The sequence below is a fragment of the Asparagus officinalis genome, chromosome 7 (assembly GCF_001876935.1).
Source record: "Asparagus officinalis chromosome 7, Aspof.V1, whole genome shotgun sequence".
Classification (NCBI taxonomy): Eukaryota; Viridiplantae; Streptophyta; class Magnoliopsida; order Asparagales; family Asparagaceae; genus Asparagus; species Asparagus officinalis.
Genome location: NC_033800.1, coordinates 56,698,129 through 56,711,712, shown reverse-complemented (window position 1 = coordinate 56,711,712; position 13,584 = coordinate 56,698,129). Strand labels below are relative to the sequence as shown.

The 13,584-nt window shown below is 38.6% G+C and overlaps 1 protein-coding gene across 2 annotated transcripts in view; it reads right to left on the bottom strand.

The window, feature by feature from the left end:
- Positions 2,896–13,584, bottom strand: part of LOC109849146 — a 13,616-nt gene continuing 2,927 nt past the window's right edge. The window contains exons 3-8 of one of the 2 annotated variants that reach the window (XM_020418957.1): positions 11,035–11,101; positions 10,618–10,772; positions 10,468–10,538; positions 4,678–4,746; positions 3,834–3,940; positions 2,896–3,389 (exon numbers count right to left, since the gene is read on the bottom strand). In XM_020418957.1, coding sequence (XP_020274546.1) covers positions 3,093–3,389; positions 3,834–3,940; positions 4,678–4,746; positions 10,468–10,538; positions 10,618–10,772; positions 11,035–11,101 — 766 coding nt within the window. In that variant the 3' untranslated portion in view covers positions 2,896–3,092. The remainder of the gene's footprint in view (positions 3,390–3,833; positions 3,941–4,677; positions 4,747–10,467; positions 10,539–10,617; positions 10,773–11,034; positions 11,102–13,584) is intronic. The other variant, XM_020418958.1, reaches the window with a different exon arrangement.

Here is a 13,584-nt window from a genome sequence, read left to right as displayed (position 1 = left end):
CATCGTGGCAGGTTGTTATTAATAACACCGAAATCCATGCCTTACACGCATGGGGGATTTTATTTCGATCCCTAATTAGAGATAAGTCTACACCTAACACGCGTTGCCGGTTAGTCTTTTACTGTGAAAAGGACATCAAAATCCATGCCTCACACGCATGGGGGACTTTATCTCGATCCCTAATTAGAGATAAGCCTACGCCTAACACGCATTGCCGGTTAGTCTTTTCCCGTGAAAATGACAAAGTCTATGTATTCAAAATTATAGCATCAAGTCTAAGAGGGTTCATTCTCTTAGCACAACGTTACATGTGGAACGGACTTAGACAATCCACATGCTAGCCCGACTCAAACGGTAGTCGGTAAAGGCTTATCAAATCCGTTGATGGCTGAGGGTTTGCCAAAAATCCTATGCATGTTTGCAGGCCCATCAGCTTAATGGATATGAGCCGAGACTTAAAACAGATGAGCCAAAGATAAGTCTCAAAGACTTAGTCAAAAATGCACGGAAGCCACTTCCATGTCTTAAGTCAAAACATTGAGGTCAGACCCGCGATGCAAAAACCGAATGTCGAGGTCACACCCGTGGTCCAAATTCAACATGCAAGGGTGAGACCCGCATTTCAAGTTCAAAATGCAAGGTCCACCCCCACATTCCAGAAGCAGGATTATGGCGCATACCTTCACACAGGTCCTACGTGGCAAATCTCTTCAACCAAGATGCCTTCGAAGCAAGTGCAGAGAACAAATCCTTTACCACAAGGAATCAACAGCTCCAAGATCAGAGTTGAGATCCAAAGTATTCCGAAAATTCGTCCCAGTCAACCGCGAACTTTCGAAAACTTTGGAGGGGGTTCTGTAGGCTGTCTAAAAATCACAATAGATAGCTGATCCCCATCAAAACACCGATGATGGAAGTTACAATCTGACGACTTCCAGAAGGCTACAATTTGAAGACTTTCACGTAGATCGCTGAAGGTTACAATCTGACGACCTTCACGACAACCGATGAGAGCTCTAGTTTAACAGCCTTCACCATCAACATCGAGAGTTACAATCTGACGACTCTTGCATATCAAAGAGCTAAAGTAAAGATTACAAAATGACGATCTTTGCAACGCTTCGACAGAAAGAGACTACAAATCAATGGTCTCTTCAAACCAAGACGTGGAAGTCCTCCCCACGAACCAGCATCAAGACGCACCATGTTCATAGCCACGAACGCAGCTCAAATCAACAGCTGAACGCAGCTTCAACCGCTGAACGCAGCTCAAATCACAGAATACAGATTTTGCGTTTGACTCGTTCAAACACGAGCTGAACAGTTTCAAAACCATTTCCCACGATCTGAGAGGATCACAACTCCACTCAGGAGTGATTTAAGGGGCGGTTACATCCCATTAGCCCCACTTAGGAGCGAATTAAGGAGGTGGTTACACCCCTTATTCCCCTATAAATAACTGAAAATCAATTCAGTTCAGAGGTTCGGTCTGTTGGAACTTCTTGGCAGCAACAGAAGAGATCCTTGGGCAGGCTTTTGAGGAGATTGACGTCATCCCTCAGCAATATTCGGCAACAGGAGCTTTCTTCATCCTTGGCTTATAGACCGATTTCGGTTAAATCAACTATTTCATATAGTTTCAAACTCATTCAGAGTTCTCCACAACGTCAAATCGTGAGGAAAAGATCATGTTCCAGTGAAACAAGATGTCGGATCGTCAACGAGAAGCAAACTCGACGCGAGCATTCGAGGGAGACATCTTATCGCTACCGTGAAGAACCCAGATTTAAATAAAGAGGAGGATTCAGATCAATCCTCTTCTCTTTTGTAATCAGGAATTCAAATTGTAATCGAGAGTTGAGAGAGTTGTAATCATTCTTTTTTCTAAGCAGTTAGAGAGAATAAAATCAGATACAGTTCTTTCATCATTACAAATTTTTCCACAAACATACTACAGAATTGGTTGATGAACCAAAGAAGATCTTAGACAGGCGATCAGTGGTTCAAGGGAATAAATTAATATCCCAAGTTTTAATCAAATGGAAACAACGGTCATCTTTGGATTCTACTTGGGAATCCTATTGGGATCTTGTCAAGAGATTTCTCACATTTGACCTTGAGGCAAGGTCCAATTCAAGGAGGAGGGAATTGTCAGGTTCTGGAGATCAATCTACAAACCCGTCATGTACATTAAAGACTGGAACCCTGTTGCGGAGCCGAAGCTGGAGGAGACCATAGGTGCTGGGGGAAGAAGAAGCTTCGAAGAGGTGAACTGATGTGCAAGACTGATATACGAATGAAAGGGCTATTATGCAAATATTCAAACTATGAAGGGCTGTAATAAATGTGTAGATACTGTTACAACATATTAGTGTTTTCTGTTTGCTCTGTTGGTGCACGTGCACAGATTTGCACGCACTCATTCAGGACCTGAGATGAGTTGTATAAATAGAGAGTTGTAAGAGATCATAGAGGAAGAATAGTTCTGATTTCTTCTTCTCAAACACAAGCTCAACTCTCATCCTCTCTCATTTCTCTCTCAATTCTATCTTGCACTCTTCTTTCTTCTGTTTTCACAGGTTTGTAAATGGCCAGGAGCACAACCAGGAGGATCAACAGGGAAGCGTGATCCTCACATATGATGCCTTGCTTTCCGAAGACAATCCAGATGCATGACTCAAAATAATGACACTATACTTTCAAGGATGCATCGAATACAAATACAAGATAGGTAAAGTGCAATAAGTACAGGTATTTCTCGGTTAAACTCGAGAAATTTCTCGTCCACAACATAAGAGGTGGAAATTGTAATTTGCTAAGATGTGCAACAACGCAATCGAAGTTTCTCCTGAACAATATAATTAAAGTCAGCAGCTGCTGCATTAGCAAACAACATGCGCATTCACAAGAATGCAAGACAACATTAGATTCCACTCGGAGCTGTAAATAATAATTAGCAACATACATATCGTTGTGTGACGGAAGTTGCAACTCCGTAAAAAATCAAATGAAATAATATCCATCTCGGAACATCAATTACTCACAAAATATAATACAACGTAAAGATACAACTTTGCTACTGTAGTGATGTATTAAAGCCTGTCCATAGGCGTGAAAGGAACCGAGTTGGTCCTGGAAACCCAGTATCCTACAAAAACTGATACGCAAAAAGCAACCACCGACAGTAACAAGGCAAAGGCAGTTGCAGCATCCCACGAGCTTTTTGATCCCACACTGTAAGAAGAACCTCCAGAAGGTGATGCAATATCAAGAGGCATCCAATCACAGTTAGCTGAATAGTGTTGTGATCCACTCCATGGTTTCCCATCAAGTGGGTACCAGAAAGCAACACCCACCTTACTCAACTGCCCTATTACAAATTGAACGTCCTGCATTCGTTTGAAGTACTGATCATTAACTTGTTTCAAAGAATTCAATAAGTGTTACCAGATTCGAGCATGATCACAAATAAACATGTAATCAGGTTATTAGGATTTAGGAACAATGGTCATAGTTACAAGCTAATCGGAAATTAATACTGATAAGTATATGTTATTCCTAGTTACATGATAACTGAAGCAAAATATTGTATGCATTACAGGTCATATTTACAAAGTTAAAGATAAACACACAATTCTAATATAGTGAGAGATAATCACAATCAGAACTACGTCGAGTTCTGGCATGGGGACAGGTTCAGGTAAGATTATTTTTGGGGTCACTCAAAGAAATTAGCAAAATTACAAATCAGTCAATTTGAAAGTAGAGAGATTAAAGATCGAATTAGTCTCTAACAAAATTTTGGTTTAAAGGCGTGTAAATAAGAAACTTGCCTGTTGAAAACGATCCATCGTCCTTAAGGGTCTGGAGAACTCAAAATAATATGTGCCCTTCTGACCACTTTTCGTAAATGGACTGTCTTCTTCAACATAACCTGAAGCTTAAATATAGCTAATGAATTAAACCAGAACAGATCTATAATAAACAGAGCAACCAGTAATCTCAAATTGAAAGACAAATCCAGATAGTTTCTGACTTTAATTCATTGATGAAAGGAATATCAACAAACTCTATGCATATAATACAAATACAAAGGCATGCACATGAAATGAGCATATATAAGGTAAATAAGAAAGTTTATATATGTAGATGTGGATTGTGCTCTCAACCATGTGAGGTGTTTTTCCTTCTATTTTGTGTATATGATGGTGGCTAGGATTCTCTTTTTCTTCTTTTCTTCCTTTCTTTTTTGCCCCTTTCTTTTGGGGTTAATTGTGGATAGAAGAGTGAAAAAAGTTCACTCAGGGAATCTATTCGCATCAATAGAACTACATGGGGCCTACCTGCTATTGGGCTATTGTACAAGGGTCGATCCGCAATTAACCCCTTGTTTCATGTCTTGTGTGCGTGACCCTTTGCATATCACCTCCAAAAAACCAAAAGAATGAGTCTTTTTCCAAAAAGACCTGAAGCTCCAGGCACCATGGTAAACCGAGAAACACACTACGTCCCTCGAATATTCACTCAACCATATCTGTGTTTCAAATATTTTTCTAATCTGTTTGCATGTATACTAAAATTGCATAAAGCACCCATTTGTGGATATTTAAAAACTTGTGCTCATGTTATTAATGAAAGAACCAGAAAAAAAGTATGGAGCTCTAACAAGTATCTTACCTGAATGGAAGTCAAGTGAACTGTGCCACCAAGCTCCTTGCCAATCATTTTGAGCACTTGAACTATTTCCTAAAGAAACATAGAAAAAGAAAAGAACAGTTAGCAAAAGATTAAAAAAAAGAAATACAAGTATCTATGCACACGATTAAAGAAACACATCCCATGTGACTTATAGAATCCTATCATTCTGCTATTTTTGAGCGTACAGACAAATTTATGACTAGTACAGGCATAGTGCAGCTGGATTTGCATTTGCCACAGGCTCTAAAGCCTCATGGATCTGGACAATTTTCAACTATTCTACCTGTTGACAGAAAAAATAAATGAAAATGGGACTATTCATTATCCTAATTGGAAGTGATGGATGAACAAATTGAACAACACACAGAAAAGAGAAAATCATAGGAGGGGGCATTCCAACAACTTTCTCTACAGAGAGACACCCTCTCTGCATATGCAGTCTAAGATTCCCTCCATCCTCAAACTAATATTTCTGAAGCAACTCAGATTTCAGCATTTTTGGGAAGTTGGAGAATATAAAAATCACTTTGAAAAGATTTTGAAGATTTTGAAGGAGAAATAATCTTCTTATTTTAATCAGAAATAAGTACACTATTTATATACAGCTTCTGCTCAACTAAATATAGAAACTACCTCCTATAAATCAGCAACAATAAAAACAGAATAAATACTAATTAGGAAATCCAGTTCCTACGGATTTCCTGATTTCATAATATTTACAAAAATAGGAAACTAACTCCTAACTTTGAGGAACTAAATATTCAACACTCCCCCTCAAGTTGGGTTGTACATGTTGTACATGCCCAACTTGCTACACAATCTCTCAAAGTTAGGTCCTTGAAGGGCCTTCGTGAGGATATCTGCACACTGCTCCCGAGTTGGAGTGTATATTACTTGCATTTCAGAATTTTCTATCTTCTCTGCAATGAAATGTCTATCAATCGTAACATGCTTAGTTCGATCATGATGGACTGGATCCTTTGCAATACTGATGGCTGCTTGGTTATCACATTTGAGCTTCACAATCTCTCCAAAATCCATACCCAGTTCTGCCATTACTCGCCTGATCCATATCCCTTCACAAATTGTAACTGCAAGTGCCCTTAGCTCTGATTCAGCACTACTCTTGGAGACAACAGACTGCTTTTTACTTCGCCATGTCACAAGGTTTCCCCATACAAAGGAGCAATAACCTGTAGTTGATCTGCTATCTATTTGACTTCCTGCCCAGTCTGCATCCGAGTATAGGATTACATCTCGATAGTCAGTTTTCTTAAAAAGTAAACCCTTTCCAGGAGTCCTCTTTAGGTACCTGAGGATTTGGTGCACTGCCTCCATGTGTTCTTCCATCGGATTGTTCATGAATTGACTAACTGTGCTTACTGCAAAGCCAATGTCTAGCCGGGTATGGGAAAGGTAAATGAGTTTCCCTACCAGACGTTGGTATCTCCCTTTATCTACAGGAACTCCTTCACGTCCGAGCTTTTTCTTTGAGTCCATTGGAGTACTTGCTGGCCTACAGCCAAGCATACCAGTTTCTTTTAGTTATTTGCATTGTGAAACAAATATACCTTCCTTTGACCGAGCCACTTCCATTCCTAGAAAGTACCGAAGAGGACCAAGATCTTTGACTTCAAATTCTTCAGCCAATGCATGTTTGATCCTTGCTATTTCTTCCACATCATTCCCAGTTAGAATGATATCGTCCACATAGACAATAAGAATGGCCAGCTTGTTCACTGAGGAACGTTTCACAAACGTGTGATCAGCTTGACACTGGGTAAAACCGTGTCCTTTTACTGACTTTGAGAACCGGCCAAACCATGCTCTAGGAGATTGCTTTAGCCCATATAGAGACTTCAACAATTTACACACCTTTGTACTGTTATAACTTGTCTGAATTCCAGATGGAATCTCCATGTAGACTTCTTCTTCAAGATTCTCATTTAAGAATGCATTCTTGATGTCCAGTTGATGAAGTGACCAGTCTAAATTTGCAGCCAAGGATAGAAGTATCCGGATAGTATTAAGCTTCGCAACCGGAGCAAACGTCTCTTGATAGTCAATTCCATAGGATTGTGTGAAACCCCTAGCAACCAGCCGTGCCTTAAGCCTCTCAATGCTTCCATCTGCCTTGTGCTTCACCGTGAATACCCATTTGCAGCTTACTGGTTTCTTTCCTGGTGGAAGGTCAGTAATAATCCATGTACCATTTCTTTCCAATGCACTAATCTCCTCTTGAACTGCATGTTTCCAACCTTCATGATTAAGGGCCTCTTGGATATTAGATGGAATTCGGACTTCATCCAATCTTGAGAGGAATGCTCGGTAAGTCCATGACAGTTTTGCATAGGAGAGAAAATCTTTAATCGGATGTTGAGTGCATGTTCGAGTACCTTTCCTGAGGGCAATAGGCAGCTCTAAATCTTCTCCTGTTTGAATCTCCTCTTGCTCTTGACCATTCTTCCCTCCTGTATGAGTTTCTACAGTTGTTGGATCCGCTTCAGAATCTTGAACAGGTGTGAGATGTGCTATGGGTTCAACCTCCCCCTGAGTTTGCCTCCGCTTTCTTGAATAAACCTGTAATTCCTTAGTTGCTGATTGAGGCTGAGGCATGGGTGAAAATGGCAGATCAGATGTAGGAGCCGACTCACTAGCTGGACACAAAGAATGATGGTCAAGAATGGATTGACTTGGAATAGATTCAGAGTTTGGTGGTGGCTGGAGACTTGGGACAAGTAGGGAATCCTTGACAAGTAGGGAATCCCAACTCCAAGGTTGAAATTCTGTTGTAGTCTCCCCCTGAATTTCAGTCTTGGAAAAATAAGGATTGTTCTCAAAAAATGTGACATCCATGGTTTCAAACACCCTTCGAGTAGTAGGACAGAAACATTTGTACCCCTTTTTATTTGTGGAGTAACCAGTGAAAACACACTTTGTAGACCGTGGATCAAGTTTGCTTCTATTTTGTGGATAGACATGGACAAATGCCGAGCATCTAAATACCTTTAGGGGCAGATTGGATGACAGGAACCGGGCATGGGGGAATAGATTGATAAGGACTTGACGAGGTGTTTTAAACTGAAGGACTCTAGATGGTAATCTGTTTATGAGATATGCCGAAGTAAGAATAGCTTCCCCCCATAGGTAGTTTGGTACGGTGGTGGAAAACATAATCGAGCGTGCCACTTCCAATAAATGCCTATTTTTCCTCTCCGCTACCCCATTTTGTTGTGGGGTATTGACACATGAACTCACTTGGACTATCCCTTGTTTAGACAAGTATTCTCCCAGGACATAGTAGTAATATTCCCTAGCATTATCAGACTTTAGGATTTGGATTTTGGTACCAAATTGAGTTTGAACCATTGAATTGAATGCTTGGAATATTCTTGCAACCTCAGATTTTTCCTTCATAAGGAATACCCACGTAAGTCTTGTATGATCATCAACAAAAGTCACAAACCACTGTGCTCCATTAATGTTTTTAATTTTTGAAGGTCCTCAAATATCACTATGAACAAGGGAAAAGGGTTTTGATGGTTGGTAGGAAACCCCCGGATAGACAGATCGAGTATGTTTTGCAAATTGGCATATCTCACAATTGAAAAATTTTGGATTTTTATTGATGAACAAATGAGGAAATAACTTCCCAAGGTACAAGAAATTAGGATGTCCTAATCGATAGTGCCACATCATGATCTCACTATCTTTATTGACACTAGAACTAGAATTAAATTGACTCATAACAAACTGACTAGTAGATAGACTTATAGTAGCAACTAAGGCCTGTCCAGGTTTGGGAGGCTTGAAGAGGTATAGTCCAGAACACATCTCAGCACTGCCAATCTTCCGCTTCGAACCCAACTCTTGAAAAACACAGACATTAGGGGAAAAATGGTTAAGCAATGGCTATCACGAGTCAATTTGCTGATGGAAATCAGAGTGCAATCAAAATTAGGAACATAAAGCACAGATTTGAGAATGATTGCAGGTGATATTTGAATTGATCCAGTCACGGCTACTTTAGACAAAGTGCCATCAGCAATCTTCACCGTGAGATTAGAGTGACACGGTTGATAGTCACATAACAGCATCCTATCTCCTGTCATATGATCTGATGCTCCTGAGTCAATAATCCACTGTTTTGAGTGTAATTTACCTGACTTTGCATGTAAACTAGTGGCTGGTGCAGCAGTAGCGTGCTGTGTTAGGGTGTTGTTCAGCAGCGTTTGTAGCATGTCTAGTTGTTCCTTGGTGAAGGGGCTGGACTTGATTGTGCATTGCTGTTCCTCAGTAACATTGGATGAGTTTGCATGGCTATCTTGGGCTGGTCTGTTTGGTTTTCAATCCGCTGGTTTGCCATGTAACTTCCAACATGTCTCCTTCGTATGACCGGGTTTAGAGCAGTGGTCACACCAAGGACGCCCTTTCCTTGGCTGGCGATTGTCTATGGGAGCTGGAGGCCGTGATTTACGAGCAGCAAAAACAGATCCATCTGTGTTTGGAGGCGGTGGCGGGTTACCCAACATTACCCTCTTCCTACTTTCTTCTCGACGAACTTCTGAAAACGTCTCCCGAAGGCTTGGAAGAGGTTTTGTTCCCATTATTCTTCCTCTAACATCATCTAAACTTTTATTCAGACCCAACAGAAATTTAAATATTCTTTTCTGCTCTACTATCTTACGATATAATGCATTGTCCTCCGGACATTTCCACTCATAAAACTCAAACATATCTAACTGCTGCCAATGACGAGTTAGTACATTAAAGTATTGAGTTACCGTTAATTCTCCTTGACGAAGATCATGAAGAACTGTCTCCACCGCGAATAGTTCTGACGTATTTTCAGAACTGGAGTAGGTTTCTTTCACTGCCTCCCATATTTCTTGAGCCGTTTCATATAGAAGAAAATTTTCATCAATATCCACATTCATTGAATTGATGAGCCATGCCATGATCTGATGATTCTCGGCCTTCCACTTCTTGTAGTTTGGATCTGTTTTCTCAGGAATTGGGACTTCTCCAAACAAGTAATCTTCTTTTCCTCACTTCTTGTAGTTTGGATCTGTTTTCTCAGGAATTGGGACTTCTCCAAACAAGTAATCTTCTTTTCCTTTGCCACAGATGAACATCCGGACTGATTGAGACCACTGAAGGTAGTTTTGTCCATTGAGTTTATGATTTGTGATGAGGACAGAGAGGTTTTCAGATGTTCCAGAATTTCCAGAACTATAATGGATCGGATTTGGGTTGGAAAGAGAAGAGGTTTCAGAGATGGAATTGGCTGTTTCATTCGCCATTCCAGTTTTTGCCATAAGAGGAGGAAAAAAAACTGAGATTGCCGGAAAGAAGGACGGCTAGGGTTTTTCAGAGTTTCCCAGCTCTGATACCATGAAGATTTTGAAGGAGAAATAATCTTCTTATTTTAATCAGAAATAAGTACACTATTTATATACAGCTTCTGCTCAACTAAATATAGAAACTACCTCCTATAAATCAGCAACAATAAAAACAGAATAAATACTAATTAGGAAATCCAGTTCCTACGGATTTCCTGATTTCATAATATTTACAAAAATAGGAAACTAACTCCTAACTTTGAGGAACTAAATATTCAACAGATTATAAATTTTGGTTCTTTAAAGAGAAGGTGCGAACTTAGAGGCAGCTATTTGAGCAACATATGAATAAGAGAAAGTGCAAGAAAAAATTTTCATTATTGATGGACTTTTGTACATCCAGTAGCAATTTGAAGATGAAAAATACCTGAAGGACCCTTTCCATCAAGGTACCGACAATGTGGGTTCCATGAATAAACATCAACCAGATGACCAAATCTATCAGTAAAAGGATATTTAGTTAAAAATTCATATTTCAGAAGGAAGATAATATAATTCAGGAAATAATAAACTATACCTATCACCACCATTCCCATCTCCGTTGTCTAAAAGATTAGCACCATATAGCCGTCCTGGTATTGCACTTCCAATCGAAAAGTGCATAATATCCACTTCATGACCACGGCAACTTTTACTGGTGCATGTTCCAGGCAAGTCTTTACACCCACCCATCTATCAAAAAAGACTTCATTTTCAATGAATGCTTATTGAAAGAAAATAATAGGAACTAAACTAGATATAAAATATAGAGCTTTATATGTGAGATCAGTACGAAATACAAATAGAAAGAAGGAAAAGTCGCAATTCTGTGATCACTATAAAAGAAACAATGATTTCCAAAACGGTCACGTAGCGAGAGAGGATGCAGGGATGACTCAATCTCCTTGTACATGAAACCTGCCCATGTACATAAAAGGTGCAAAAGAAAACTTACATTGTGATAGGTGGCATTCTCCCCCACTTGAAACATCAGAGCAACCGATGGGCATTTCTGATTGTCACTGTACCATCAGATAGAAATGAGGAGATTCAACAAGAGGAATTAGTGATTATAGGAGTAAAGGTCAGCTTCCAAAGAAAACTTGCAAGGAAGTCTAGAAAAGTAATCATCAGCATGGAGTTAAAAATTCAAGAAGATCACTTGTCTAGACAAGGTTAACTAAAAGCCAATCATTTATTAATATTAATGGTAATATGATATTGATGATGTAGTGGAAAATGCAACTCAGCCAACCACAGATAAACATTAGTTTAACTTGCTAATACTGATAGAGAGCTAAGATGAGAGATTGCAAACATTGGAAACTATAATGCTACGGCAAGTAGTAAGGGAAGTAATCTAAATTACAAACAAAATTGAAACCTAAACAAACAAAATAGTTCAACTTCTTGTTCTCAAGAAAGAGGCTTCTCATATTTAGGAACACAAATCGGAGACCCAAGAAATCATGCATAATAGTTTTAAACCTCTGCTTTAAATAAAAATTAACTTTTCTTTATAATCCCGGGTTTAAATTTCAGTTTAAAAGGGAAAAATGGGATTTACTTTGGAAATTTTGTTAAACCCATCTTACAGATGTTATGATATTTTCCCATTTTCTCAAAAGAAATATTTTAGTGTAAACTTCAGTAAATCTTCAGTCGTGATTTAGCCAAAAATCTTCAATTGTAACCTTTATACATTAAACACTTCAAAATAACACAATCAACATTTATTACTTGGTAATATTATATAATAATCTTGTATGCTAACCTTTTTATATTAACAAGCAAACTAAGTCTTTATCACAAATTATCTTATTAGTCATTCTATTTTCCATACTATGTATTTTCTTCGTCATATCCCGTTTTACCAATGATTGTCTTCCCTAATCTAACAACACAATGCTTTAATGTAAATAAGGGCGAAAGAGATTTTAGAAGTTGAACAAAAAATTCATGTGAATCATTTTATGGTCATATGTCAAAGAAAAGCATGCAGCAACCTGATGAAGGAATATTTGCTGGAGTCACTTATCTGCCATTGCTCTCAGAGAAATCTTGCTCATAAATCTTGCTCATAGATACTGTATCGATCTATTATTGATCATTGATTTTCAATTCAACTTGTACAGAGAAATAAAATTGAAGCGTATTGAGATCTTTATCAGGGTAGCTACAATTCGAGGAGGGTCATTGAAGTTTCCCACATTCAAAGGTTCTTACATCCTCAATGGAGGTTGCTACGTACATGAGTAAAGTAAGTATTTGAACAATCCCTTGTGAAGCCATTTTTCATGTAACGCTTACTATGATCTTTGTTCAAAAATAAGAAATAGAGTTGAGAGACGATGACTTACAAAGAACAATGGCCTAAGTTCATTTGGTCCTATGTTCAATTTCCAAAACATTGCTCATACCATTTGACAAGGTTATAGAAAGCGTTACACATCCTAGATGCCAGATCCGAAGCCTATAACCTAGGTGGAGCCTAGGCATTTTCCTCGTTTTTATTTTTTAATTACAATAATTGACAAAAAAATGTATTAAATCCATAAGAAATTGCGACAAAAAAATAACAATCATAATTCACAGTCAACCATGCATAAGTAGACTAAATAGAGAATAGTCCAATATGAGCACTAGGCGTCGAGCTGGCGCCTAGTGCCTAGGTGGTTTTCTTTTTTTGTTTAATTGGAGGTGGAGGAGATTTTGCTGAAGGTAGGAGGAGGCGGAGGAGGTCAGGGAGGTAGAATGACATGAAGGTGGCAACAAAGGAAATTAGACAATGACCTAAGTTTTGCAGTCTGTATAACGGTCAATGCTCTCCTAGGTGGTCCAAAGACCTCGGTGGTGCGCTAAGTAGGTGAGAGCCTAGACCATTTTTTAAAACTAGATTCCTTAGGAGATGCGTGACAACTAACCTATGACTATGACTAAAGTAATCAACCAACTATTGAAGCAACAATCTAATGCATGACAAACTATGATTTTAGGATTAGTTAAATCTGTTAGGATTTTATTTTTAATGATTTGATTGTTTTAGTTGTGATAAATTTAGTCAGGATATTTAGGATTTGTCATGTGATTTCATCTGTTACTTAGAATATTTATTTAGTTTTACTTGTTTCCACTTATATAAATAAGTTATACCTTTTCGTTTTAGGGTCCGTTTGGATGATAGAAGTATTAGAAGTAAAAAGTAGCTCGAAGTAATTTCTAAAATTATGAAGTAGGAAGTAACGAAAATAATAATTTTTTTTGTTTGTTTTACACATTTTTAAAACTTGAGAAAACCCCGTTTTGATGAAGTTGTACTGGCTCTGGCACAGGTTCGGGTACTAGTGAAAGCTCTGTCTCTTCTCTTTCCTCAGTTCTTGCATTGAAAGAGCGCTTGACTAAAAAGCAAAGAGTGTTCGGTTTTTCTTCTCGTAACCGACTTTACTTTCTGCCCAAGCAAGAAAGTAAAGATTCTTTAAGCAAAACACTCTCCATGCCGAAAGAA